Raw genomic sequence first — 26,465 nt, 5'->3', positions numbered from 1 at the left:
ACCAAGACCTCTCAGTGCACCTCTGACTGGTTCCTATTTTTTCACCAGAGTTAGACAAACTGAATGTTATTTTATCCATGTGCTTCAGGATTTCACTGTCCTTTGATACCACTGACCTCATCCCCAACAGTACATTCAGGCTTTTTTCCCTTTAGTGTGAAAAGAATAAAACAAAAGTTCACTCACTCCCTTTGTTCAAAAATGGACCTTACCAGATATCCCTTTAAAGTCTACCGCTCTAATGTTATTTCCATTCACACGTTTCAGAAAACTAATCTCTCTGCAACAGATGTGAGGATGGCATTTACAAACCATTATTCTGCACGCTTTTGTTCAAGTATATTTCATTTAAAATATTATCCGATGCTTATTAATCCCCGTGATGGGTCCCCTCACATTGTTACACTTAATCTTCGTAAAGACACTGTGAGATGATTTCCATTCTTCCTCTGAGAAATAGGCTTGGAAGAGGTAAGATAACCTGCTCAGGGTTGCACAGCCATTCCAAGGTAGACAAGATTCTATAGATCCAGGATTTTTCTAACCCTGAAGCCCATAAATATTCAACTACACCATCTGGTCTTTCCGAGTCACATGCCAAAGCACTGAAGGGGAACTGCAATATATTGACATATATATGCCATGTGTTAATAGATGAGGGATGGTTCCATAAAAATTTAATGGGTGGAAATTGGCAGGAAAAAAACACCTGTCATCTTAAAGCTATATACAGTTTACTTCTCAAAAGAAGTAGAGTTTGATCCCTACTCTGGAACATGATTTTTGTTTGTTTGCTTAGTGTCATTAATTATGGCCCAAAATCCTGTAAGGAAGAAACACCGTTATTGCTGCTGTCAGAACACAGTAATGCTTCTCTCAAAAGGCTGCAGGGGGAATTCCCTTAACAATATCTAGGATCCCTAGCATAATGTCTGGGCACATAGTATCTGCTCAACCAAGAGCCCCTTCAATTAAAATGTCCCATTCTTCAGCTTATAGGCAAAAAATGCTGTCCGCTTTATAAAAAAATAAAAAATTTTTAAAAAAAAATGCTGTCCGGCTTCAAAGCTTTACATCCTCACACAGATCTCACAGGTGGAGTGCAGAGTCAACTTAAGTCTGCCTGGTTACAAAGCCTGTAACAGGGGCATCTGGGTGGCTCAGTTGGTTGAGCATCGGACTCTTGATTCTGGCTCAGGTTGTGATCCCAGGTTTGTGAGATCAAGCCCCACATCGGGCTCTGCACTCAGCTCGGAGTCTGCTTGCAAATCTCTCTCCCCCCTCCCTCTGCCCCTCCCTACTTAAAAGTAAAGGCATGAACTCTGAAACGCCATCCACTCTTTCAAGTCAAGATGTACGGTCTGTTGACTCTACTCTGTTTAAAATGACACAACAGAATGAGCAGTCTGTTCTGAAAAAGCCGTGCCTTCCAACCTTCCAGTACAGAAAACTACTGCTCATTTGACTCCGGACTCCTTTGTAATGACATACTCTCCCACTTGCCAGTGCAAGGGCTGGTTCCCTGGTCTGAAAGGCAGGACTTGTGTAAGCCAAATATCAGTATCTCCATTTCCTGGAGTCCCCAATCAATTTCCTCCTCAACATTCCCTCTCCTATCCCAACCAAGGTCCACTTGATTTCCTCCTCAAAACCCCAAGATTTCTGGAGCACCAGGGTGGCTCAGTGGGTTAAGCCTCTGCCTTCAGTTCAGGTCATGATCTCAGGGTCTTGGGTCCGAATTCCACATCAGGCTCTCTGCTCAGCGGGGAGTCGGCTTCCCTCCCCCGCCCCTGCCTGCCTCTCTGCCTACTTGTGATCTCTCCCTGTGTGTCAAATAAATAAATAAAATATTTTTAAAAAAACGAGATTTCTATTATCACCACCCCTGCATGCAGCCCCTCCTATGCCAAGTGTGCAATGAACCTGAACTTAGTTAACCATTCATCTTTCCCAGCACCATCTGAGTTAGGGAGGTTAACCCTTCCTTCCAACCTGAAATAACAGGAAGGAAATAAAATGTGTAAGCTGAGATTGGCTACATTTCTGTACGTTCCCCACATTCATTTCCTTGAAAAGTATACAAATCCCTTACTTCGGGCCAGTGCTTTGTCCGAGCCTGACAATTACCTGGTAGGCTGGTTCAACAGACACATTTATGAAATGCGCTTCTCCAGAAGAAGGGTTTAGGAACCGATGACAGAAAAACACCGCAGCTAATCCTTAGGGTCATCCAAACTTGTAAAACACAACTGAAACAATTTATGCATCAGATATATTGATAAAAGAATTTTTTTGCAAACATAATGATAATTGCCAACTTTATATTTTCCCTGCCAACTTTTCAACAGTTGCAAGCATATTTTTAAATCCTTCTAATTTCCTCTTTTTTAGTGATGTTGATGCAAACCGCCAATCCTCTACGATAGCAAAACAGTTGGTAATGTGGCAGGTTTGGTATTATTTTAGGTCACAGTATAAGGACAAGCTGTTATCAACAGGCCCCATATAATTTCCTGTGCTCCTCAAACGTTTCCCAGCAACTGACCTGACATGGCTCGAAATTAGCTTGAGCAATTTGACAAGATCACAACACCTGCCCTGGAGTTCTAACTACGCATTTCTCTTATGAAATTTAATGTGTTCAGGTAATGTGCTAAACTTGCACATATTATCTACTAAAGATACAGTCACAAAAATCAAGATGGGTTATCAAAATCACGGGGAGTACCTTGAAGCAAGAGATATTATGAAAAGATATCATAAAGAATATTTAATTATAAATATTGACCTTATGAATGTATTTTGGTAGTTCTTTATATATTTTTCCTCAGTTTTTTAAAATTTATTTATTTTTTTTCAGCATAACAGTATTCATTGATTTTGTACCACACCCAGAGCTCCATGCAATCCGTGCCCTCTATAATACCCACCACCTGGTTCCCCCAACCTCCCCCCCCCCGCCCCTTCAAAACCTTCAGATTGTTTTTCAGAGTCCATAGTCTCTCATGGTTCACCTCCCCTTCCAATTTCCCCCAACTCCCTTCTCCTCTCTAACTCCCCATGTCCTCCATGCTATTTGTTATGCTCCACAAATAAGTGAAACCATATGATAACTGACTCTCTCTGCTTGACTGATTTCACTCAGCATAATCTCTTCCAGTCCCGCCCATGTTGCTACAAAAGTTGGGTGTTCATCCTTTCTGATGGAGGCATCATACTCCATAGTGTATATGGACCACATCTTCCTTATCCATTTGTCTGTTGAAGGGCATCTTGGTTCTTTCCACAGTTTGGCAACGTGGCCATTGCTGTTATAAATTTTTAAAAATATTCTTCCCCGTTTGGTTGATGCAATTTAGAAAGCATTTTTTAAAAAAGTGACATTTGAAATCTACAAAATGACCATTCTGTGTTAAAATGAACCTAAGTAAAACGTGGAACTCTGGAAATGTGCTTATGTCCCTTACAATGTTAAACGTGCATTGCTTCAATAAATGAATCGTAACATACCCAGGAAAGAATAGCAGTTAGCATGAATGATTGCCAACATAACTATTATTTTATAATATTAAACATGATATTAAATAGCTTATGAAATTTTAAAGCTGCAAGGGGTCTAGATTTTTAAAATATTAAAACCCTGTTGTGCTATTTACCATTATCTCTCATTCCTCAGATAGTCTTTATTACCCCGGTCACCTAATCTGCTTTTCTCCAATGTGTCCTCCCAGCTCTTTGTTTTTTTTGTTGTTTTTTTTGGTCTTCTTGGCAATCACATGCCTCTCCCTCTATCTCTTTTTAGAGAAATATGAAAAAAATATATATCATCTATATTGGCCCATGTAGTTAGCCTCCAGATTTCTATCCCGTATCATAGACTCAGTTCAAGGTGAAATCATTTCTCTTACCTACTGGACAGGACATTGTGACGATAGACAGCTAAAGCTGTCTTCATGGGAAGCCTGGAAATGGGGCTAACCCAGGGGAGACAGAGCCCATAAGCAGATCCTGGTGGTACCCTTGGAGCCCTAAATTGAGTTGCACCCAAAGACAGATTAAGTTCTAGACTACTGTTTCTCATGTATCAAAACAACCTAGAGGGCTTGTTAATGCAGAGAGATGGCTTGAGCCCCACAGTGAGTTTCTGATGCAGTAAACTGGGAAGGGTGTGCGTCGTGGGAAGACACTCAGAACCTGCATTTCTAACAAGCTCTCAGTTGATGCTGGCTCAAGAACATAATTTGAGGGGCACCTGGGTGGCTCAGTCAGTTAAGCATCTGCCTCTGGCTCAGGTCAAGATCCCAGGGTCCTGGGATTGAGCCCCACATCAGGCTCTCTGTTCAATGGGGTTTTGCTTCTCCCTCTGCCCCTCCCCCAGCTCATGCTCTCTCACTCTCTCTCTCTCTCTCTCTTAAATACACAAATAAAATCATTAAAGAAGAACAAGAACAAGAACACACTAAGAAACACTGTCCTAAGAATTTCATTTAAGTGGGCTGGCAAAGTGTAATTTTCTTTTTTCTTAAGCATGTGTGGGTTGAGTTTTCTATTACTTGAGCCCCAAAAAGATGTCCTACCTGATACTCCAATGAGTATTTGGAAGATATCTGCCCCCTAAATAAGCCTGAATCACTCCATTAGAGTTTAGACATTAGACACATATGAAGGCAACTCACGAGGCAATTCTTAGAATAACATACATCTCATAATCTAAGTTTTATCTACTTTATTCTATGCTACAATGAAATTTCATAGCATTTTGTAATCAAATATTGGAGGTACACAAAAACTAATACTTAGATTTCTTTTCTGAATAACAGAAAGTTTCTGGTATTTTCAGGTGGAATTTTATTTTGATGAAATTAAATTTACAAATAAATATAATTACCAAGATAGATCTGATTTTACTTTGGAGACAATAAAAACCCTACACATACAAGTTGCAACTAGTGTTTGTTTTACATACAACCCATAATTTCATTTCTCATTCATCTTTTGCAATCCTGATGAGAGATGCTTACCTATGTCTAAGGAGTCAAAGTGTTCTAGACACCCCAAAATAAAAATACTGTATTTAAGTAACTAGAAACTTATTTGAATGTAGCAAATTTGGGCAGGAGTCATTAAATTTCTGGTCTTCTGGATCTTAGCTCCCTTTTATTATGTGATAAACTGCCATCTTTCGGAGTTCATGTAGCTTTTTTGGCCACCAGTGGACACCTTTCAGATGGCTGTTTTACAAATAGTTGTTCCTGCCCATTTTGCCCTCAAAAAAATACTGTCTTCTCAATTTCCTATGGATGGCCCTGACAGAGCCCCTACTACTCTCCCAGGTGGCAGATATTTGAAGTATTTAACCAGGAATGAGCAAAAAGTATCAGTGCTGAACACCAGAGCAGGACAGGAGTTCACTCGGAAGCAGAGACTTAACCCTTTCATTTCCAATGAGAAAGAGGCCCAAGGGTCTCTGGGGAGGTGGGGAGGGAAGTTGCAGGACTTGGAATATTTGGAAACCAGTATGACCACAACAGTTTACATTTACCCAATAGGTCCTGCCCCTACCTCCCCAGTTCCACCCTCGATACCTGCCAATTCCATCATATCCGTCATACCGTCTACCGGGTCTCCTCCCTCCTTTGGGTCTTTCTTTCCAGGGTCACCACCATAACTCAGAATATTCTTAGGTTTCACCATTGGTTATTAAAATAGCTTTCTCATTGTTCTGTCCACTTAAAGACTTCTGTCTGCTCATTGATCCTAAGACCAATGCCCCTGATATGTCCACCTAGAAAAGCCAATGTCTGCTCACCATTACATGCCAAGGCCATTACCTGTCCATAGTCATTTTTTTTTTCCTTTGGTATTGACAGGCTCCCTATGAGCTGCTCCTAACTATCTCTGCAGAATCTTCCCGGATGACTCTTCTATAAGCACCCATTGACCTAAGTGAGCACGACTAGCGTCCATGACATCCACCTTCCGATTTTGCTGATTTCCTCTCTCTAGCCAATGCCAATCCTCCCACACCCACTAGGTCACCTCTTCCTTATTTTCAAAACAGCTTGGACTCCTCCTATGCATGCCACTTTGCACCTCTTTAATACTGCTTTCTGCTAAATTTCAAACCCACCATTCCATTTCCTAAGAAAAAAGACTCATAACTTTTCATCTTTATAGCCCCTACTATAGGGGAATCTAACTCATAGTAATTGCCTCAAATACCTGGTAATTGAACATAAAAATGACATAATAATTATACACATACACCACCAATATGTACATCTTCAGTTTTAGATCTTAACATATAAATTCTTGGATCTTTATATATTAGAAAGCAGTCCACTTTCAGAGCTTCAATTCTTTTTTTTTTTTTTGGATTTTATTTATTTGTTTGAGGGGGTGAGGAGCAGGAGAAGTAGAGAGAGAATGTCAAGCAGACTCCACACTGAGTGTAGAGCTGGATGGACCTGGGCCTTGATCTCATGACCTTGATCTCAAGACCTTGAGCTCATGACCTGAGCTGAAGTCAAGAGTCAGAAGCTTAACCAACCCAGCCACTCAGGCACCCCCAGAGTTTCAACTCAAAGATAGTGACTAATTTATACAGGCACACTTTCTAATAATTACACACATATTTTTGTCAAAGGTATTTATACTCATATGGACTTCCAATAAAACTAAATATTTTTAATTTCAGAATCAAAGTTTATGAAAAATTAGTCTCTAAAGGATCTCTAGTTCCTCATTAGAAAATACATTCTCCATTAAGTTAATGATCTACCTAACAACGATGTCAGTTTACAATGGTTGACCAACCAATCAATAGCTGTGGGACAGCTCACACAATCTAAAACTGTTCACATTCTGTTTTCTTCTTTCAATAAATGAATTCTGTTGTTTAAACTCTGAAAAAGAGAAATCTGAATAATACCAAATATGTTGACTGATTCCACTGCTCTTTTGAAGTTCTCAGAAGATAAATTCCAAGAATAGCTTATTCAAGTAACCAAACACAGTATTCTGCATAAAACATTCTTTCAAAGTAGAAAAATGTATGAAAATTAACGCGAGTAATTTAGCAAAAAGTAGTTAACTGGCTTACTAAGTGTGCATATAAAAACAGACAACTATTAACCTGCCTCGTGACATATATTAATATTCTGGGTTTTCTAAAACCACTGTGTTTTATGGCATTTGGAGAACGCATTTATGCAAAGACCCGCGGAAAGACGTCATAAAATGACAGACTGGGTATAGTTAAGTACAGTGGAAAGAAACACTTCCCCTTTGACTCACAGGACATTAAGTCTATATTTAGGGAGTTCATTTTTATGAGATTCATATGAATTCCCTCACTAGAGATTAGCTGCTGGTTATATTTTTCCTCGTCTCTTTTTAATTTTCTTACCCCTTCAGAAAAATCAATATAATTTCCTGTATAATTAATATGGTTACATTTAAAACTGAAACATATTTACCTCCAAATTAAATTTAAATATCAGATATTTATAATCACATCAATCAACTAATTTCGCTGAGGAGCCGCAACATCGGAATACCTATGTTAAATCTCGTGGCTGATGGAGTAATTGCTGCCACCAGCTGAATCCTGTCCCGCCATGACACCTTGCAGAGTCCAGGAGAAGGCAGAGCACAGGTACGGGGCTTGACCATGTCACTTCCTCTGCCCAGTAGTTTGTGGGCCCAATGTGCAGGCGACTCAAGATCACCGAGTATTTCCTCTTATCCTCTAGTGCTCTAGACCCACCACGACAAAAGCATACACCAAGAGCAGAAGAGTAACATGGAGATCAGCCCACACCCTGGGATAAAGCCTTGCCCGGCTGAGTTGTGAACCATACACCAAAAATGGAGAAAAAAAGGTGGGTTTTGGTGTTTTTTGGTAAGCCACTGAATATCAGGGTAGTTTGTAATGCAGCATTCTTGCAGCAGTAACAATAAAGTCTTAAGAGACAATATTAGAGAAAATCTGCTGCCGCCCTTGAGGAGCGTGTCATGTAATTACAGTGATATGGGAACGGCCTGATAATAAGATCAATTACAGTAAGAGTACTGCTGATGAGCAATTTCAATAAACCAGGATTTTCCTGAGTCGTTACTCTCAAAGTCACACTAGGAGAGGAAGAAACAGAGGCAAGGGGAAGTTTATTAACTCCCCAAGATTAGGTAGTTCATAAGGGGCAGAGCCAATTTTTGAACCTGGAGGGTCCTTCTCCTTCAATCCTCTCGCTGTTCTGCTTCTCACAGTTTCACATGGGGAAAAAGCACCTGGTTATTATGGATTAGTACCGCATACACTCATCAGAAATTGCAGGAAAGAAATTTAAATATGCTTGGGCATCTGTTACCTGGTGGCACTGTGCTAAATGCTGTAAGTCAATATGACAGTGACTGATGGCACACCTTATGGTGTCAGACAATATGATCTTAAACTTTCCATTTAATCTTTCTCAGCCTCAGCTTTTTGTCTTTAGAATGGCAAGACGACCCACCCAGTAGGCTTACTGTGAGAACCGAGCACAAGGGGCATATAGCAAATCCTAAATAAATAGTAGCTGTGTTATCATTACCTTATCTCGATGCCACAATACCACTATGAGATCCATCATTACAACTAAACAGACTTTTTTTTTTAAAGGATCTTATTTATTTATTTAACAGAGAGATCACAAGTAGGCAGAGAGGCAGGCAGAGAGAGCAGGGGAAGCAGGCTCCCTGCTGAGCAGAGAGCCCAATGCAGGGCTCGATCCCAGGACCCCGGGATCATGACCTGAGCTGAAGGCAGAGGCTAAACCCACTGAGCAACCAGGTGCCCCTAAAACAGACATTTTTTAAAGTGCATCCCATATAATGTTGACCTTTTAGAAAGGAATTGTTTTCCAAACCATCATTATTTCCTCCATATAACTCCATACACACGATTCATGTGGTTCTTGTAACTCACACTCGGTTCTCTCTCTAGTTCGACTCGTTCTGTCCCACACAGAGGGAAGCACAGACTGCTGTAGTTTATGATTTGATGATTATAGCTTTGATATGGCTTTTGGTACTTACTTTGGGGGTATATTTCAAGATATGCACAAATATTCTTTTATTGTATTTTAATAGGCTATGTACTGATAGTGGGGAATTTAACAAACGCCAAGTCTACGTTTCAGAACGTTAATGGCTATATTACAGTATAGGCAGGTATCATAGGCATTGGACACTCAGTAAATAATAATTTATGAGAGTGAGAGTTGTAAAAATTCTCATTATAGTAAAGCTTCCAAGGCAAGCTGAAGGTCATACAACATCTCTCTGTAGCGGTCAACTGTCTGAAATTAAAATCTTCCCACCTCTTTCCTGAAACTCAGGGCCCTGGATGCAGCACCCACTGCTCTCTGATGGCTCCTCTCTCCCAGCTACCACTGCCCTGTCCTCTGCTAGTCATCTTTCTGGAGACGTTTAATAAATGCTCATTGAATTTAACTTAACTGAAGCTCAGAGAAGCCAAGTGACTTACGCAAGGTCACACAGTAAGTAACAACGGTGGAGAAAGAACAATTTGTTTTGCTTTCTAATTCCCATTTTCAGCCACTTTCCAGAGCAGTGTGCCTGTGTGTTTCCATCCTATCCAAACCTGCTCACTTAGCTTTCCCAAAGGAAAGATTACTAACTTCACCAGAGACTACATTATTTATTTATTTTTTTGGACTTTTAATTTTTAATTTTTTATAAACATATATTTTTATCCCCAGGGGTACAGGTCTGTGAATCACCAGGTTTACACACTTCACAGCACTCACCAAAGCACATACCCTCCCCAATGTCCATAGATGAGGAAGGACACTATATCATACTCAAAGGGTCTGTCCAACAAGAAGATTTAACTATTTATTTTATTTTTTAAAGATTTTTATTTATTTATTTGACAGACAGATCACAAGTAGACAGAGAAGCAAACAGAGAGAGAGAGAGGAGAAAGCAGGCTTCCTGCTGAGCAGAGAGCCCAATGGGGGGCTCGATCCCAGGACCCTGGAATCACGACATGAGTGGAAGGCAGAGGCTTTAACCCACTGAGCCACCCAGGTGCCCCAAGACTACATTATTTATTAACAGATCAGTGCATTGTCACTCTTAAGTCTTAAAATTCCACAGGAAGCACATTGGCAGGGATGAAATACAGAAGTAGAATTTCAAGACTCCTAGGCAGATTGATGAGTGACTTATGCACCTCTGAAGAGTAAAGGGCACCCTCGCGGTGATCCAGTCAAAACTGTTCACTTGTTGGGGCGCTTGGGTGGCTCAGTCCTTAAGGAACTGTCTTAAGCTCAGGACAAGATTCCAGGGTCCTGGGATCGAGCCCCACATCGGAGTTCCTGTTCAATGGGGAGTCTGCTTCTCCCTCCACTGCTCCCCCTGCTTGCGTCCCCTTTCTCACTGTGTCTCTCTTTGTCAAATAAATGGGTAAAATCTTTTAAAAAAAAAGTTCACTTTTCTATGGACACTGTCTTCCCTCACTGTGCATTTCTGCTAATTGCCATTAGTTTGTTCTCAAAAAGGTTATAGATAGATAGATAGATAGATGTAGATACTAAAAATTGCATGTTATTTGAAAGTCTGGATTTCATATTATGAATAATTTTATAAGAGCAAAAGATCATCTCAAGCATGATTTATTCTTTTTTTTTTAAGATTGATTTATTTGAGAGAGAGCAGGCACAGGACAGTGGGGGAGGGGCAGGAGGAGAGGGAGAGAGAGAATCTCAAGCAGACTCCCAACCAAGCGCAGAGCCCCACACCGGGCTCCATCCCATGACCCTAAGTTCATGACTCGAGCCTAAATCAAGAGTAGGACACTCAACGAATTTTGCCACCTCAGTGCCCCGAAATGTGATTTACTCTTGGTAGCCAAAATAACACTAGTCAATGTCCATGAAAGTAACATATATATTCAACTCTCCTATCTACATTTTCTTAGACTCTTACAAACCAGGAAAATCAAAGGTTACAGAAAAGTTTCTCCCCTTGCTGAATCTGGAGAACCCTTATTTTGATAAGAGTTAATGGTAAGTGTGATCCCTCTAAGAATATCAGTTACAGCTAAGAGAAATATTCTTTGTTGGTATGAGAGTTAGTCCCAATGCTTTCTGCTACCTGGACTTCTTTTGATATTAAATGAATAAAGTGTTCTTCTGCCCAGCATTGGAGCTTTTAGGTGCATTATCCCAGGCATAAGGTAGAAATGAGAATGAAAATCTACTCTTCCAAGAAAAAAACCAACAGAAGATATATTTTTAAATATAAAAATGAGGTCCTTCAAAATTATGTTATCTCAGGACTCCAAGTTCATGCAAGTATTTTCCCTAAATATGTGGCTTCAGGACAACTTTAATATGTTTGAGGAGAAGCCTCCTCCTGATTTGAGGGGGGGGGGGTAATTTTCTCTCAGGGTTCATTAATATGATAGCCGGAGAATAACAATTTTGACTACCTCTTAAAAGCTGTATGGGAATTGAGCGAATTCATCTGTACAAAAATATTTTCCAGCAAAGCATACTCAAACAGACATAGATATTTTCCCATTATTCTTGTGTATTACTAACACAGCTTTAATTTTTAAAACTCAGATTCCTCCAAGCAGGCAATTGAAGTCTATCCAGGACACAGCTAGAATCAAGTATTTTCCTTCTTAAAACAAATGAATTATTTCATGTCAAGATGACTCTTGGAGTTTATACAACCAATGATGTTGACCAAGAAAGCAAAAAAAAAAAAAAAAAAAAAGAGAGAGAGAGAGAGAGAATGAGAGAGAAGAAAAAAATCTGTAACTTGCCTTTTATATTTTGGAGAGAAAAGGCTTAAGTGGCCAAGTCATTTTGTTTAGAAAAATAACTGGTTTTGTCTAACTATTTTGCACAGCAGAAAATGATAGCTTTGACAAAGCAGTAATGGCCAATAAGGAAATACATTTGCCATATTTTGATTTTCTGATTTTGGCTCCTTACTCTCTCCCATTGACTAAATCATGATTTACAGTTAAGGCCTTGCCATAAGAGAAGTTTCTAAGCAGTATCAAAACTCATTAACCTCTTAAAAAAAAAAAAAATGTTTTTTGGTCTGCCTTTCCCCAGGAAGTATCCAGATTAAACAGTAAAACAGAAAGCTAGAGTGGGTAGCTATTCACTTGGAATAATTGGATGCTTGAACTAGTGACTGTATACAATCAGGATGATAGGGCTCTTGGCAGAGAAACCTGTCTTATGGCCCAAGTTGGGACTGAAGGGGCGCGAGGTCAAGCCAGTGAGCATCCTTTTAAAGGTCTTATTTTTCTTTTCCCTTTATGAAGCCATCATTCTTCTACCCAGCCTTAAGTAAGATGATTTAGAGTAGACAGAAGGACGAGTTCTATTACAAAATATAGTTTCTTATTTGCCAGGAAATGTGATCGTTGAAAAGACAAAGCACTCTTTTCCAAAGAAAATGAGATTTGCGACCCCCGTGCAGCTCTCTATCTTTACCAATTTAAGAACTAATGGGAAAGAGCCTGAGCATTTACCCATGCGGAGGCCTAAAAAGGCCCCGGTAAATCCCCTTGGTATTCTCAGTCTCTGCCGTGCCCTGTTTCTCCTCCTGCTCAGATGGGTCTCTTGACCTTGAATCCCTCACCGGGTTTGGAATCTAAATTTCCCTAAGGACAAAGGCTTCAGATCTCCCAGTTCCACTTGATTTGAAGTTTCCCTTCGCCAAGATCAGCAACGTATGAAGACACTTTTATTAACAGTTCTGTTGGCCTACGACTCCCTCCCACATGCCTGGGGACCCAACTCACTCTTCCTGGAAATGTCTACATGTCCATGCAAGAACAAGGGAGAGACAGAGCTGTGTGCACATCCGTGTACACAATTTTAAATTGGATTCTGAAAATACTGCTTAAAGTCCTCCTATCTAAAAAAAATAATAATAATAACAAAACATGGAAGCCACTGGAACATTTACTAATAGGCAAATCATTTAATAAAGCAAGATATCCCTACTACAGGACATAATACACCCATAAAAATTCTTAATTTTATATATTATTAAGCTAGAATGAGAGCTGCAATATATTCTTAAGGGGGTGGGGGGCAAGAGAGAGAGAGAAACAGAACAGACCAGGAAGGGTGTGTGTTCACATGTTTACAACACACGCATGTACAGAACCATAGGAAAACCAAGTACGTGCCCCACATTAAATATTGATTAACTCCAGGGGTTATGCTAAAGATCAGATGAAAGAGGACTCATGCACACACAAATCTAACTCACCTGAACTCAATTGCATGTGCTTAGGCATTGAAGGTAAAATACTTGGCAATAAAGGAAGATAGAATAATCATTTAAATAGTGTAGAGATTCTGCCATTCCATTCAATGAGCGGGAGTCCCAAGTGGGAGTGAAGAGGGAATGTGAAAGAGACTGCACTTGCATGGGCGGATGCTCCTGCTGGGCGTCCCCCAGTGAGCTGAGGGGCCCCAAAAGAACACTCCGGCTACGACTCCTCTCAGATTCAGCCAAAAGCCAAAAATGGAGGAAACACAGAAACAGCCATGGAATAAACACTCATTTGCTAGTATTTACCGTACTAGACTGAGAGGAGGTGTAATGAACTTGGGATCTGCAGATTTGTCAGGGTCACATGTAAACGTCCTAATGTCGGACTTTGTGCAGATGTAGAATCTCTTTTCTGGATAAAATCCAACCTCACTGTACTGGCTTTTATCGATGCATTTATGTGTTGCTTGAGATTCTGTAGCGGACATGTGTGATGTTTTAATAAATTTTTAATACTGATTTAAAAAATGGATAGTTTAAAAATATTTTAATACATAAACAGTATGTTCTCTGGTAATTTCATTTCAGGTCACCAGATTTTTAAAAAATTACATCTTCTCATAGAAATAATACCCCCATAAAAAGAGCGAGGCAAAAAAGCAGTATATGCTGCATATAGAAACAGGTACAGGGAATACATGTCCATCACTGGTCAGTCAATTACTAGTAAATACACTTAAAGCAAAGATGTATTCCCTTTGGCCTTAGCACAATCCCCTTAGAGACTCAAGGTTAATAATGGTACTAACAACTCCCATTGGGAGTGACAGACTGGCTATTTTATTAGATGCTTCATGTGTATTTTCTCACTTAAAGTCTGCAATACCTCTCCCCAGAGTGTTCATTATATCCCATTACAGAGATGAACAAACCAAGTCTTACAGAATTTACCAAAACTGCTGGAGTACCCACAGCGAGTACAGCAGGTGACAGGGACTTCAACAAAAGTTTATTATTTTTATGTGTAAAAACTGTCCAGAGACAGGCAATCCAGGACTGATGTGTCAGCTCCATGGCCTCCCCGAAAGCCAGGGTTCCCGCCATCCCCATAGATGGCCGCCATGCTCATCTCTGGATCCAAATGGGCTATTGGCATGAGGTCCATTCTAGGCAGGAAGGAGGGTGAATGGGCAAAATCAGCTCCCTTTGAGTTCCCCTACAACACCTCCACTTATAACTCTTCAAGCCAGAATTCCATCACATGTCCACCCTTAGCTCTAAGAAGGAGGCATGGTTGAAAAAACTGGGAGATTTAAGAACCAGAATGATTACTATTCAATATGATGTTGTTTACACATCTGTGATTAAACCACCCCATCTCTGGTGTCTCCAGGACATTCAGTAATGCTTACGGAACTCAAAAACTCTGTGAAGGTGAGCTGTTTTGATTTTGTTTTGTACTGAGCTGCTTTTCATATTTTTACAAGTTGAAGAAGTGGGTCCTGGGATCAAATCATGTGAGAACAAAGCTCTGGAGGAGATGCACAGCCAGGAAATACAGACATCTAGAGGGGGAGGCAAGAATCAGCAGGAGCTAGGCACTGAGTGTAACCTCTGCAAATGTGCAGAATTCTTAGGGTTTTCGGCAAAGAAAATAACTAAAATGCCAGATTCAAACACCATTCACACAATATTTAGGGCATGACTCTAGAACCCTAAATCAGAGTGAAGATTTCAGGGACAAGAACACAAAAGTCAAGTTCCTGAGATGAAGACAGAAACGGGGTCAGGATCTTAGACATCCCGCAAGCTGGAACATGACCCAGTGAGTCTCAGGCTTGAGATGGCCAGAGCCAAAAGCTCTCCAGCCTCGACACTATGGAGGAGGCATGATGTCTGCAGGGAGATAGTACCAAAAACTCACTGATAATCAAAGGAGGAAAGGTGAACATAGGCTTAAACCCAGAGGAAGATATAATGTGGAAAGAAAACCATTTCTCTGGGAGTTAATATTTTAGGACCAAGTATCAAGCTAGGGTAGAAGAGAGGCTTTGACATAAGTAAGCATGTAACTTCAATGACTCACTAATCACTCATGTGTTTTATCATAATTATTGATCCTATTGATAATACTATAACCCCCATTTCATAAATAAGGAACAGGAGTGGCAAAATTTGAGTACCTTGCCCAAGCTGGCAAGTGATCATGTCAAGCATTGAAAGTAGGCACTGCTGGGCAATCAGTCACTCTTTATGAAGCGGCCCAGAAGCCTGGAGTTCTTTATCGACAATGGTGTGGCAAAGACTGGGGGCGGGGAAATTAGACCACGAAGATGAGCTCTGGAAGGAAGGAAAAGACTCCATACTTGCATCCTGGATGAGGTGTAAGAAGAGACAGGTACTAACAGGGGCTGGCACGGCTCTCTCTTGCCATTCATACACTGGAACATCCCTGCGCTGCACAGAAAGATGGATATGGTAGGAAGACTAAGGGCCCCCAGAGATGCATGAGCACAAAGACTGATGTCAAAGGTTAGAACTCAAGGACTTTCTCAAGGACTTTAGCCACAGTATTTTATTCCTGCTCAATGAAACTCTCATAGACGTTTGTAGAAATTATAATCTGCATTGCATTACAGGTATTTGGTATTCCGTCTCCCTATTCAATGGGAAGTTGTCATAATGTCCTCATCTTTCTATCCCTGTCAATAGGAGAGGGTCTAGTAAAATGGACAGCACCTCGTAAGTATTGGCTAAGTTCGATTCAATTAGCTCTTCCTGGTCTCTAAAACTGAAACTCCTAAGTGACATATTTCAAAAGAGATTAGAAAAGATTTTTAAAAACCGCTATGTTTCATTTAAGTTTAATCAGACCTGTTCAAAGGGTTATTCAGGGATGCCTTGAAATATTAGCTGAGAGTCTTCTTATATAACCAAACCTTTTACTCTTCTTGAAGAAATAGTCCACCCAAATTAGTTTACTTCTCCTCTGACCTCCCCCCGCACAGGAATAATCTCTGGGCTGGACCTTTAGCAGTCCAGGGAAGATTCATGTGCCATTTACAAGTGGACACCAGATTATACATTAGTTATACATTAATATAAATGTAATCACTTTCAACTAGGCTTAAACGAAAGCATCTTTCTTATGATTGACAGTGTAAGAATCCCAGCGGACATGACTTTCAAAGTGTATCTAATACAGCTGCTCTGAGGCTGGGCCAAAATGACTATCCTTGCTTGACCTTTTGAGCTTTGGATCAGTAACAGGCCCAGGCTACATTAAGAAAACTAAATTGCTCTCATGGCATCCAATGTCCAATAAATACAAAACTAGGCTTTCTATCTACCTGTCTCCCCATCTATCTGTCCATCCATCCCTGCTCACCTTTTGGATAAGATAATATAATATATTACACATACATATATAATACATATAACACTGTTATATATATTATATATAATATTGTTATATGCTTAGACACATATTTATACATAGTGAGCACTCTGTGCAAAACACCATTCTAAGAGTTTTACTTGTGTCAGAGCTCACAACCATCCTGTAAGGGAGGTATTGTTGTTATTCCCATTTTACAGATGAAGGCATCAAGGCTCAGAAAGTTGAAGTCATTGCCCAAGCTCACACAGCTGTTACTTGGTGGGACTGGGATGTGACTCCTGGAAATTCTCCCCCAGACCCCAGGGTATGAGCTACTCTAGGCCACCCTATCAGAACAGGATTTTATTTTCCTCAAAGGGGTGGGGAGGTCTACGAAAGCTACTCTATTTCTAGAAAACCCCATGGAGGTAAAGGCACAGGTGCACATAAAAACATGAAAGACAACTTGCTATGTTTCTCTCTTCCTAGCGGCAACAGAGGAACTTGTTCCTGAAGACGGAATGGAGAAGCCACATTGGAAGCATGGTACAAGCTGGCACGTTGGCAAGGCAGCCCGATGGCATGCTGTGTGCGAAGATCTCACCCGCCTGGCAAATGTCCTCAGAGCTTTTGCAGGGGCAGGTCCTGCACGAGGCCCGGGGGAGCAGCCCTCCATGGGCATCAGTCACAAATCGGAGAATGGGAAAGGCACAAAGTTATTTCATTCAGCCTTGAAATAAAGAGAAGCATTTTGCCTTCCGCGGGAATGTGTACATATGCAAACAAAACCATGCATGACTCAGGGCTGCATTTGTATCTAGGAGGAAAGAATGCAGTGACTCAGATGTTAGGGGTAAACAATAAATCACTTTCCATGGGCACCAGAGGCCATAGCATTCTCTCTGCAGAACTTTCCAGAAAGGAACCGGAGACACTTCTTCAATAGGGACATTTTACCTGATGGCACCTGTAACTAGTTTCACCACCCGAACACTGCATCTTACCTCTTACCTTTCCAATGAAAGAACAATTCAAAAAGTGCCTTGAAAAAATGCATTCAGAACTCATGATATTGAAGAGACCTTGCCAGAGGCAGTACAAGCCAGAGAAGCTGGGTAACAGTCAAATTTGGAATGAAATATTAGACAATACTTAGCTTTCATTCCAAAGGGCTGCCCTTAATAACACTGCAGCCTGGGGGACAGACAACATTAAAATTAGGAGCTGTGGATTTTCAGTATTTTTGAAGGGTTGAGCCCCGGCCTGTACAGGGTAAACAAACCACAGAGAAGCACCGGTGCCCTTCCAAATTACTGACATGACCACTTTGCACTGCCAAGCAGTGTGCATATTAAAGATTCTCACTAGACACCTCTGGGCCCAGGGGCCAAGAAAAGCCCATTTTGCTACAAACTCCTTCCCCTGTTAGTGTTGGACTCTCAAGCTTACAGACATTGTGGGTAAAATAAGTTGTGATTTTTTCCCCCTTCGAATTTGCCAAACCCTGGTCGGAATGCATCGTTCCTCCTTTAACCAAAGGAGCGCCTGGATCATTGCCAGTGACCCAACCGAGGCTCCGGACTCCGGTAAGCGGCACGTTCCTGTGAAACTGGTACCGGCGAGGGGTGTTTCTACCAAGAAATATCTTGACCCATTCCAGTATCACAACCTGAATCAATCCTTTAAAATGTACCAGAGAAATGAATGTATGTTTACTCCAACCTTCCAAAATACCAAGTTTCACGACAGCTGAAAAATTCAAGCCGCTAAAACGATACAAAAGCAATCACTTCTAAGTCTGAATTGTTTGTTTTTTGTTTTTTTCCCCTGTTACCGTTTTCTGACATGCACTTCTATCTGTGAACCGAATCCTAAGCCTAAGAAGGCAAATCAGAGTTCAAAGACACAACCTGACCCCACCCCCCCCCGGAATTTGGGGAAACAATATTCTCCGGCTTTTCCTTGGTCAAAAGAAAATACAAGCTTATGTTCTGCGAATATGGTTCACATTCGTGATCCCGCTAGAGGAGCCCCCCAGACCGGCTCCCCCTGTGAAGAAGGTGGGAGGTTTAATCTGTGGGAGAGTTGTAATTAAGTGAGTGAATATTAACAATATTATTTCCACCGAAGTTTGGACGCCAGGCCCGAGACAAGTATTGCAACACGTGATTCCAGAGTGGAGGAGCGCTAGGATGATGTGGAGGAGCGCTAGGAAGATCTGGGGGAGGGTCGTCACTTCCCGAAGTCACTTTCCAAAGACCCTCGGGGGCTCTCCCCGGGAAGGGGCAGAAGCCCCCGCGGAGAGTGCGCCCCCCGCGCCCGCGGTGCACCGGCTGCCCCTTACCTGCGCAGGTGCTCCCGTCGTAGGTCTCGCACACCCAGTCGTGGCACTCGCACAGGGGCCCGAAGTACACGCCGGGCTCCGTCACGTGGCAAATGCAGACCCCGCAGTCGCACCGGCCGCGGCCGTGGCACAGAGCGCCCCCTGGGGGCTGCCCGGGCGCCCGGCAGCGGCGCTCCGACTCCGCCCGGGTCAGCCTGCACGCGGCCCCCGTCCCGCTCCTGCAAGGGCGGCAAACCACAGCGGGGCCACGGTCAGGAGCAGACACGGCCCCCCCTCGACTCTGAGCGCCTGTTTCCCCCCCAGTGCCCACTCGTAGGGCGACGCTCAACTTCACAGGAAGGAAGTTTGAGGTCCCACCTTTCTCTGGGGGCCACCCATGGGTCACCGCAAGAGAAATGACCAGCACCCAAAATGCACTCCTAGGAATAGGGCCGCCTTCCAGGTGGACAGAGGAGATCCGCCCCTGCCTCTTGGTGTCTTACTACTAAATCTTATATACATATTTAGATTAGATGCAAATGAATGCAAAGGATGACATTTGGCTGACTTTTCAGTACTCTAAAAAAGTCCCGTTGCCAGCTGCTGACCGAGGGCAGCCGTTTTCTGACAAGAAGAGGTGAATGTGTAGGAGGATCTATACAGGTTATGCTAGTCTAGGGCATATTTTTTTTAAGTTGCATTAAGCAGTGTTTTAAACTATACTTTAAAAAAGTTTGGCTATCATTATGCGTCTCAAAGTCTCTTTCACAATGCAACACAGTAATTTAATACAGACCCTGTGAAACAATTCTGCTTTATAAGGTATGAGCACACCCGGGTACACAGGGGATTGCCTTAGTCTGGGAGCAGTAGTTTCTCCTGGTAGGTAGTAAAATAGGAGGAAATATATTTATATATCTTACACGTATAAATATATTTTTATATTTATACACGGTATTTTTCCAAAGGAAAAGGACAAAAAATAAAATAAAATAAAAGGACAGACACGAAATAACACCCACGGAAAGGAACAGGAACAGGTTGGAAACAGTTTATCCCGGGTCCAACTTTCGAACTGCTCTTGGCTCGGGGCAGCCATCCTGCAAACTTGAGCCCCGCCACGCAAAGCAGGGCAGGTTCCTCCCAAAGAATAACAAACCAAACTTACCTCAGAGAGGGCGAGAAGCTCTGGGGAACTGCTGACAGCCCCGCGAAGAGAAGGGAGCACGCGAGCAGCAAGAAGTTGCTGAAGGCTGCGGGACACATGCTGAGCTCCCGGGCCGCGCGGGCGAGCTGGGCTCCTGCTGGGTGGGACTCCCGGTGGGGAGGGGGGCGGGCGCGGCAGGGAGAGGTGCCCCCCCGCAGGCCGCCTGCAGACGGACACGCAGACACCACCGCGTGCAGGTCGGGCCTCTACAGGGAGCCCGGAGCGCCTTGATGAGCTGCTGGCGAGGATTTGGGCAGCGGCACCGCTCTGGGCGGGGTGCTGGTACCAAACCCTCAAGTGCGGAGTCTAGGCAGGGAAGTAATTAGAAACAGTTGTACAAGCAGATGGTTTATTTTGACATTAAAAAAAAAAAAAAAAATGTCCTGTTCACGGATTTGGGAAAATCGTCTTTCTTCAAGTGCAGGCCCCAGAAAAATATTTGACAAGGGACTATTTGGGCTGATTGATATTAAAGAGACAGATGAAGTCGTCCACTAGATATCACGGGGAAGGGAGCCGCTGGTGACAAAATCAGCGTGAGCGCTCGGGTGGGGGAATTACTTTCCTCAGAGGCTTATTTTATTAATTATTTCTATTAACATATAATGTATTATTCGCCCCAGGGCTACAGGTCTGTGAATCGTCAGGCTTACACACTTCCTAGCACTCACCATAGCACATACCCTCCCCAGTGTCCAGAACCCAGCCACCTCTCCAGACCTCCCCGCCCCCAGAGGCTTTTTAAGAAGGTGTACTACTTGGGGTATGAGTTGTGGCAGGGGAAGCGCAATGAACAAATGCAACTTTTTTCTTGTACTTTTTATTCTCTGTTTTAAATGATGGATTTTTCACTTCTTAAGCCTTTAAAAAGTATGTCATGCTCCTGGCTGTTCGGCCAGGAGTTTATCACACCAGATTTTTTTCTTCTTGTCATGGATGGTTCAAATTGTAATGTCCCAGATTCACCCCATTCTCCCCCACGAACAGAATATGAAGAAACAAAATAAAAAATGTCTGATCATGGTGTTGGCTGCATTGAAAAAACATCAGTGTCACTGATTAAGAACCCACTCTGAGCCAGGCACTTAGTATATTTTTTCTCTGATTTTAACAATAACCACACAGTCATTGGCTCATTTGGCAAACCCAAGTTTAGCATCCATCAGGGGCCAGGCTGTGTGCCAGATAGAGAGGACACAACTGGAGAATTCAAGAGACATGATCCCTGCTCGTGGGAGCCAGGGGGCAGTGGACATTCATCAAAAACACAAATACAGAAGGACAAAGTACAAAGAAAGAGGAAGGCGGTTACTTTCAGATTAGCTGGAGATGCCTGATTCTACGAGATGGCAGCATCTGAGCTAAAGGAGGAGGAACAAAGAGAAGTAATTCGGGTGGATATGGGGAAGACGTGGAAGAGAGTAGGAAAACCTTCTTATTCCCATAACAAAGATCAAGAAACCAAGGACAAAGAATGACCTTTTGCTCAAAAGTGACCGCTTTGCTCAGATTCATGCAGGAAGTTACAGTGGGGGTTCAGCTGAAGGCTGTGGGACCCTCAAAGCCCCCATACACTGTCTCCTACACTGTGTGGTCCCCCCAGGGAGGGTTGTGGAGGGTTGCACGAAAGGGTAGAAAATGTTCTTTCTTTCGTCTAAGCACTTTACATGCAATAGCTCCTCACCAACTAGAGCCATCCAAGCTGCAGGTCTGTGGTTTTAACATCCAGATAAGCTGTAACAGAATGGGATTTCTTCCTGCTACATACACAGACAAAAGACTACCCCCAGCATTTGCCTTCTGAGGCAAGGAGACAAAGAAATCCCTCTGTACAGAGCCCACCCTGTTCCTCCTGCTTCCCCAATCTTCTTCTGTACCAAGGGGGGCCTGGGCCACATGCTAGCCCACATAGCTAAGCCTCCTCCAAATGTCTGACCCTTTGCCAACCCATAAAGCCAGGTGTGTACGTGCTGTTGAGGAGATCTGCCATTGGGAGGACTGACCAGGAAAGGGTGTGCACTGGCCAGAAAGTGGTCTAGACAGGGAATTCAGGGGTCCCAGATACTCCAAGTACAGTTAGGAGTGAGTGATGTGGGCTCAGGGTTGGCAAGTTGCCTGGGTCACGTGAACTAGTCGACTCTCCTGTGGGGAGGAGGCGTGGTCTGGAGGAGAAGCAGAAGCTTTTAGAAAAATGCAAGTTCTCAGACCCAACCCCAGACCTACTGAATTTACAGGGTGCCTTTAACAATATCCTAAGAAATCCATTTGCACCTCCTAATTTGAGAAGCCTTGTAAAGTGCAGGGCCCGGGACTGGGGTCATGGAGACCTAGATCTAAGGGTTTTATACTCATTCCTGGTTCAACTTCCAGCGCGATATTCCTTCCCAGCCACGTGGAACCCTGTGAGGACATACGAACAGGCTCTCCTGCCAACATCTAAAAACCTTGGTGACTCAGAGACTATGGGAATAGTGGAAGGGAAGCATCAAGTCCAAAGCCGGACTAGGAATTTGCAGAGAAAACATGGGACTTGTAACAAATGAGTCATGTCTTACTTACTTTTTGTGTATTTTCTGAGGGGGAAGAAAAGAGTCATTGTGAAATAGGCACGTGATGTTTGAACCTTTCTTCCGTGAATTAGAACACTTCTTTGACCCTGTGGTATTTTCATACAGTGTGGTGTGCCACGAGGACGACCACCGTTACCGGTGGTAAGGAGTAGAGATCGGATGTACTAGGTGACAGAAAGCACTTTTGTTATGTTACTTACTGTGACTCAGAAATAATACTCCCAGTAAGCTGAACCAGTTCTATCGTGGCTGGCTTGGTGACTCAGTAGAAAGTCTTGGACCCGCAGAAACTCTGTCAAAATAAAAAGAATAGCTTAAAATTTTCTTCCCCCTTTTAGCAAACTTTTGTTTTCCTTTTTCTGCCGAAGTACTAAATGCCTTGGCTGGGCCTACTTTTCCTCTCTCCTGGAGTGCAGAAACCTCAAGAACGTGCATCCTAGTGAGGGCACACACAGAGCCCAATTTCTGCCTGGAAGTTCCTGAGTTTCTCATTGACCTTTCAGACCTCGGGGCAGCACTGGAGAAAAGGCAGTGGTTTGGATGGCAGTGGAGGGAGTCTGAGCTGGACGCTGGGTGGGAGCACTTCCCACATTTGGACTCAAGTTCAAAGGGACTGAAAACATTCTAGTCTTTGAACATAGTCCTCGAGTCCTCATATCACAAAATCACAGAATCTCAGGGTTCAAGGGATTTTTTTAAAAAAAAGTGTATGGTCCAATTTTTTTGATGATGTACAACACACGTGATGATTTGGGAAACCCAGAAGAAAACAAAAATTAAGGGGAACATATTTGTCTCTGAGAGCGGCTCTGATGTTCTCAGCCCTTGGCTTTAAATCAGCTCCTGGAGGTCATATAAAATAATATTCCGGGCATGAGACATGCTTAAACTATTTCAGGATATAAAGTGTGTGTTTCCCTGTCCCACCACCTGTCTACACACACACCCCAGATAATTCTACACTTCTCAAGATAAATACACTCATTTCCATCATCTCTTCCTCACGTGTGTAACTTCAAGACTTCGACACCGTAGTGCTTTTGCTGTATCTGGTACAGATGCTTTTGTCAAGTGTGAGACGCACATGTGAGACTATAAAGAAAGTGTGGTCTGATGCGCGTGGAACTTTTGTTTCACAAAATGGCGCCCAAACACAGAGGGCAAGGGGAGACCGAGAAAGAGGCAGGACACTCCAGGTTGGTAGGCAGTAGGTGTGGTAAGTAAAAGAGCTTACTTTTAAGGCTTGTCTCGGGCAGCCTCAAGACACAGATCTTCCTACCCATTGGCTAGAATCTTAAGTGTTGATATAGAGCCCTCAACTGTGGTCAGTCATGTACACCATCCAGATGGTCTCAACAACATGTGGCTCTCTCAAGGATCTGTCCTCAAAAATGATTTCCACTGTGGGAACAATGGACAGAACGTACATTCCAAGGACAGGAAAGGGGGTGACAAGCCTCTGATTGCTGTAGCCAGCTCATGGGTCTACTGGCGGCCCCGTCCTCTCCGAGGCCTCTTCCAACAGGAACACATTGGTGTTTTCAGCATTTTTCCTTCATGGGCTACATTTCTACTAATAAACTGAAGATCAGCTTCTTCTTTTTTTTTTTTTTTAAAGATTTTATTTATTTATTTGAGAGTAGGCAGAGAGGCAGGCAGAGAGAGAGAGAGGAGGAAGCAGGCTCCTGCTGAGCAGAGAGCCTGATGCGGGACTCGATCCCAGGACCCCGAGATCATGACCTGAGCTGAAGGCAGCGGCTTAACCCACTGAGCCACCCAGGCTCCCTGAAGATCAGCTTCTTGACTGTCTCATTAGTCCACTCCTGTGCTTCTATAAGCGTGTTTACCCCCAAATACGAGTTGATATTCGCTTTATTAAATTTTATCTGAGCTCACCTCTTTTATTTATTTAATTGTTAAAAAGATTTTATTTATTTATCTGTCAGAGGAAGGGGGGGGGGGACAAGCAGAGGGAGGAGCAGGCAGAGGCAGAGATCCCGATGCGGGACTCGATCCCAGAACCCTGAGATCATGACCAGAGCTAAAGGCAGATGCTTAGCCAACTGAGCCATGCAGGCATTCCTGGCCTCACCTCTTTCATCCAGAGTCTATCCAAACATCATTATGGATGCTATTTTCATATTTCTCTCAGTCTTTTAAAAGTAAACATGATGAGCACGCTTCCTCCATCCTTATCCACATAATTAACAAGGTAGTTGAAAAAATGAAGCCGGAGGACAGCCAAACCTACGTGAGACTATTCTTCAAGACATTAGCAGTTGCCTAAGACGCATATGTTGCCCAGGCAATCCATCCTCTTCCCAGCGTCCGGAGTTGTCTGCAATCAGCCCATTTCGTTCACAAGAATATTATGACAGATCTCATCAGTTGCGTTCCTAATCTTAGTTTACGAGGGAAAACTTGGGTTTGTATTACCTTTCCTGCTAGCCCTGAAAATAGTTCCCAAGGTGTGTTACACACTCGGTACCTGTGTGAGGCGTGGACATATTAAAGATGCAGAACAGGAATACCAGATCCACAGGTCAGCGATGACGCAGGAGACACAGAGGATTTCCGATCCGCGGTCAGATGACATTTGTGAACTCCTGACATCATGTAGATAAAACATGAATCCAAATAACACCGACGCCTTTTCTTACACTCCTCGGATTATCGATTATATCATCATTATATCATCATTAATGATTATATCATTCTTTCCCTAATTCCTGTAGCCACAATTCTGAGAGTTAGCTTCGTTTCCTCGTCTTAGTAGTTCCAACTCCCTCTTCCACGTCTTCGCCCGTCTTTTTGCCTTGATCTTGTGCACCATTGTCATAGCCTCCCAGCTGGCCTGGAAATACCCAATCTCATCCTGTCGTGTCTCCTCTTACCCAGCTCCCTAGAAGCCCCTTCTAACATACAAATTTTATCATCGCCATTTCTTATTGGAAAATATTTTTTTCTTATCGAAAAAATTTTAATAGTTCTCCATGGGTTATGGCATAAAGCTTCAGTACTCTATGATTTCACACAAGACACTTCTTGTTTGGACTCTGACTATGTCCGTAGTGATGCTCAACCCAGGTGCCCCCTCTGGGGCCCAAGCACCCACCCGCTGGCCCACGGCAGAAGACCCAGCTGAAGCTCACAGCTATCCCCTCCCTGGGAATGGCCCAGTGTTTCAGGAAGAGCCTTCATTAAGGCGGATCACTCAGATCCAAGAAAGTCTCCTAATTCCTACTTGCAACAGTACTGCCGTCCTCACAGCCCTCTTCCTATGGGGATGGTAGAACTCTGTCCTTGCGCTTCAGGTCAGCAAGACAGGGAAGACTCCAAAACGGAAGGCAGCAAGATATGTGAGATGTGAGGCTGAGCGAGAAAGTTTTTCAGAAACGTGCACATACGTACGCACGCATTTATTGTTCCTTTCTGCCTTCCTCCCTCCTTTCTTTTCTACAATCCTTCCTTCCTCGCTCCCTCCCTCCTTCTGTCTGAAACTGCTCTCCTGACCAAGCACCCTTTGTTCTGTGTTATTTTCTCGGCAGCCCTCGCCAGGGTCTAACACTATGTTTTTTCCACTTACTTACCCACTGTGTATTATCTGCCACACCCCATTGAATGCGAGTTCCGGGGGGCACCTGGGTGGCTCAGTCCCAAGTAGCTACC

General features: G+C 43.0%; 1 protein-coding gene across 1 annotated transcript in view; it reads right to left on the bottom strand.

The window, feature by feature from the left end:
- The window catches only part of ITGBL1 (integrin subunit beta like 1), a 213,247-nt gene extending 192,758 nt beyond the window's left edge, over positions 1 to 20,489 (bottom strand). The window contains exons 1-2 of the mRNA XM_059377440.1: positions 20,188 to 20,489; positions 19,041 to 19,258 (exon numbers count right to left, since the gene is read on the bottom strand). Coding sequence (XP_059233423.1) covers positions 19,041 to 19,258; positions 20,188 to 20,285 — 316 coding nt within the window. The 5' untranslated portion in view covers positions 20,286 to 20,489. The remainder of the gene's footprint in view (positions 1 to 19,040; positions 19,259 to 20,187) is intronic.
- Between the last annotated feature and the right edge of the window lie 5,976 nt (positions 20,490 to 26,465).

The sequence above is a fragment of the Mustela nigripes genome, chromosome 15 (genome assembly GCF_022355385.1).
Source record: "Mustela nigripes isolate SB6536 chromosome 15, MUSNIG.SB6536, whole genome shotgun sequence".
NCBI lineage: Eukaryota > Metazoa > Chordata > Mammalia > Carnivora > Mustelidae > Mustela > Mustela nigripes.
The sequence above is the reverse complement of the archived record's forward strand: the minus strand, read 5'-3'. Positions and strand labels throughout refer to the sequence as shown.